At 44.9% G+C, this 3,814-nt stretch overlaps 1 protein-coding gene across 1 annotated transcript in view; it reads right to left on the reverse strand.

The window, feature by feature from the left end:
* FYCO1 (FYVE and coiled-coil domain containing 1) overlaps positions 1-3,814 on the reverse strand; it is a 91,988-nt gene that overhangs the window by 65,892 nt on the left and 22,282 nt on the right. Inside the window, exon 5 of the mRNA XM_012808058.2 lies at positions 192-298. Within this exon, the coding sequence (XP_012663512.1) occupies positions 192-298 (107 nt within the window). The remainder of the gene's footprint in view (positions 1-191; positions 299-3,814) is intronic.

Consider the following 3,814-nt stretch of genomic DNA (forward strand, 5'->3'; position numbering starts at 1 on the left):
CTCCTGGGCTTAGGTGATTCCCCTGCCTCAGCCTCCCAAGTAGCGGGGCCTATAGGCACCCGCCACAACACCTGGCTATTTTTTTGTTGCAGTTTGGCCGGGGCCGGGTTTGAACCTGCCACCCTCAGTATATGGGGCCAGCACCCTACCCACTGAGCCACAGGTGCCGCCCTGCACCATCCTTTATTTACCTGGTCACTTTGGAATTCATGAAGCACTGCTGTAAGGTGTCTGCCAGCCTCTGGTGCACCAAGGAGTAGCGAATAAATGCTCTTCCTTTCCCTAGAGATGTTCGGAGCTGGAAAAAGCAGGTTTCACAGAGATGAAGAGCTGTGAGCCTAATTCCAAATACAGACCTGTTCTCACGGATGGCTTGAGAAAAAAGAGGCAAAGGGCAGAATATGTCACCCAATTCTACCCTACACATGGCTTCACTCAGGTCCCTCTAAGGACACCAAAGATTTGATAATATCACTCCAGAGAATGAGGCTTAAAGTGGGTGAAATAGTCACAGGCCTTCAATCTGAGAATAATCGGCAAAATCCAGCAACTATGTCAGGGAAGATATATTAATGGGAGGCACTCAAGCTTCTGTGAATGCTATTGAAATGCCATTCTTCCTCCTCTGCTCCATCAGTCTCTGGGTTTGGAGTCAAATGTGAAACTTCAAGTAAAAGTTGGAAGTAAACAAAGGGCTTTTCACACCACCAGTGAGCTTGAAAAGGAAGAGACAACTCTCAGTTTAACTCATGCTGGTTTGTTTCAAAGGTGTTGGGAACGGGTGCAGGACAAGGAGCCTCCAGGGCTTGGCAGGAACAAGTATAGAAGGGGAGGGAGAGGGACAAAGCAGAGTAGTGTGAGGGAGACCTGTAAGGAGTGTTGCTAGGTATGTAACTGCCTCCTGTGTTCCCATAACATCGATAACATCCACCTATCTGTTGACACTTTCATGGATGGATTTGTTCTTTCAGATATGCCAAATCACTGCACCGAGGCAGATGTGCCCAGGGGTGAGAGCAGGGGTGTCTCCAGGCAGCCCGGTCACACGGGGGTAAGGATAAAATGCATACGAATCTGTTTCACAAGTCTGGGGTGGATGGCACAGCAGGGCCCAAGTGTAGGCCTGTCTTCAAAACCTCTCTCCACCGTCCCCACAACCACAAAACCATTGCCGAGGAAGGAAAAGACATGACTGGAACTGTTTTGAAGTTTAAATTTACCACTCAAAACATAATCTCTAAGAGGTTTCTGGAAACTTGTCGTGATGAAGATGGGATATGCTGGTCAGAGACTCGGCCATGACACTGCCAAAGCAGGGCTTTGCCAGCTGGGAGCACATGGTGGCCAAGACGGATAGAATAAAGGGGATGCCAAAGAAGACAGCTGGGACAAGTTTGCAAATTAGAATTCATACTTTTTTTTTTTGGAAACAGAATTCTGATGTTTCAGTCCTAGAAGCTCAAGAGAGTAGGCAGGAATTTAAAACCTCCTGATTATCACATGCCACTGCTCTATCAGGCTCTGGCTCTGCATCTGATAAGCCAGAACCAATACTCTCCTCACCCCCTCAAAGGTCAGAAATGTTTAACGAGTGTGTATGTAGCAAGGGATGGGTAGCAGTGGTCTAACCAGAGGGTCCCGATACTCCACACTCTTCAGACATCATTATGGCAGTGGACAGTCAGGAAATACCCAGTATGGCTTTAAGCACTGGCCCATGAGCGAGAGCATAAACATCCTGACACATAGTACCTTTTAGCACCTTCTTACTGCTGACTCAGGAAATGATACCACAACATGAAATGGTTTTAAAAATAAAAAGATACTAAACTTCTGAAACCACACAGGCTGTGAGCTATTTCCCATGTGTGTTTTGTGGGGAGGGCAGGATGCCTGGAAGTAAAGGTGGGTAGTCTGACTGACTAGCTTTCCACAGAACACCACGCCATGTCTACCTATAGCTGATCTCGACAGATACCCAGCGGAGGATCCTGATGACATTTTCATGTCCAAATACCTCTTCCTCTGATGAATGAGGTGAGAACAAAGTGTCCAGGTGTTATAACCAGAACCCCGAGGCAGCAAGCAACAGCTAAGCAAGGCATCTTGAAGTATGTCAATCAAATGCTCACTGCACTCTACACAGGCTCTGCAGAATTGCTAAGACCCTCATATAACAGCCCAGATGTGTAAGGTCCCAGAAGCAAGAGTTTCTCCTTATTTTTGGCAAATCTGCCTTACGATATTGCCTTTAAAATGTAAAACTTTTTCAAGGATAAATATGTGCAGCTATATTTTTAATCAAACCTATTAACTGAACTGATTATATAAAGGAAGATACTTATTTTAAAAGGTATTTTTAAACATCCTTTGGGGAAAGGAACAATAATAGTGCCTTTGTACTGAAAATCAAAATACTGCACAGCCTTTTTATGTTTTTGAGATCACTGGTCCGCTTTCATTACCTAATTCCTTAATTTTTTACCATATAATCGGAATCCACATGCATTACACTGGGAAGCAACATAACAGCAAGGCTGCAGGGCACACTGATTCTGCTTTGGGCCGGGCCCTCCCACTGTGAGCCTGATGCTGAGCTACTCTCCACCTGTTGCTGTGACACACCCTCCAAACTGTGCCTATTCTGAATGTGTGGAGTGGCTTATTACAACTTTTTCCCATTTTAGCTCAAATAGCTACCACCCACCCCAAAGGGGCCCCAGGGATTCTACAAACGCTTCTTATCCATTAACTTTTACCCTCTTGCTTGAAGGCCCAAGTGGCACTCAGTTATTAATGGAAATCCAAGTATCCAGCAACTCACTCAGACTAGGGACGTTAAAGCCATTCCAGCCAGTGATGCCCCAGAAAGCAGAGTCTTCAGCAGAGATGAAATGACTAGACCCCAAAGGAAGCAGCGCCCACGGCACCCACCAAAAAACCAACATTCATGCAAGCAAGGAATACTTTTTGCTTCTAGAAAGTCTGTCTTCATGGCTTTGAACTGTTTAAAAATCTGCCTGCATTAAAGAAACTAGCCAAAAAGCACAGGTAGTCCCTTGGTTGTGAATTAAATAGGTTCTATAGGTTTGTTCCTAAGTTGAATTTGTATGTAACTTAGAATAGGTACATTTACTTATTACCTTTAATAGCCTCTGGTCATAAGTCCAAGTTGTAACTCAGGGACTGACTATAACAGCCTCCATGGTATATAAGTTGGATGTTTGTAACTTGGGGACTGCCTGTAGATGTGTTTTTAGCAAGCATTTCATATCCCTGGGGAATGGGGATTAAAGCTAAATTTATTTCCAGATTTTAGCTGTCTGAAGTCATGAAGTTGCTCTGATGATGTGGTTGAGGAATGAAGAGAGGAAGGTGACAATGAGAACTCCTTCCAGATTTATGGCGCATTAAAATTTATACACTGCTGTACACCACGGACCTGAGTATCTACCCGGCCAGAACACATAAGACCAGCCCACACTACCCAGATGTTAAAGACACTTGCAAAACGAACTCTTCAGAGCCAGGATCTTTCCTCATCTTTTCAGATGTTAAAGGGCACAGAAGGTGGGAAATGTTCAGCCCTGGATATCCCCGTATCTAACATTGTCATTCTCTGTAAGACGACATATAGCCAGCTCCAGTTGGCACGGTTGGACAGGAGCTCCTCCCACAACACCTAAGGCTGTGGCCTTGGTGGGAGGCCAGCCAAAGAGCATGTATTCTGACTTTAAAGTAAGTTCACATTTATGGAAGTGATACTGACAAGAAAGATGAAATGTACAAACGTTCTTTGGGGTTTACTTGTTCC

This window comes from Otolemur garnettii, unplaced genomic scaffold (assembly GCF_000181295.1).
Source record: "Otolemur garnettii isolate 467f Iridium unplaced genomic scaffold, OtoGar3 scaffold00082, whole genome shotgun sequence".
Classification (NCBI taxonomy): domain Eukaryota; kingdom Metazoa; phylum Chordata; class Mammalia; order Primates; family Galagidae; genus Otolemur; species Otolemur garnettii.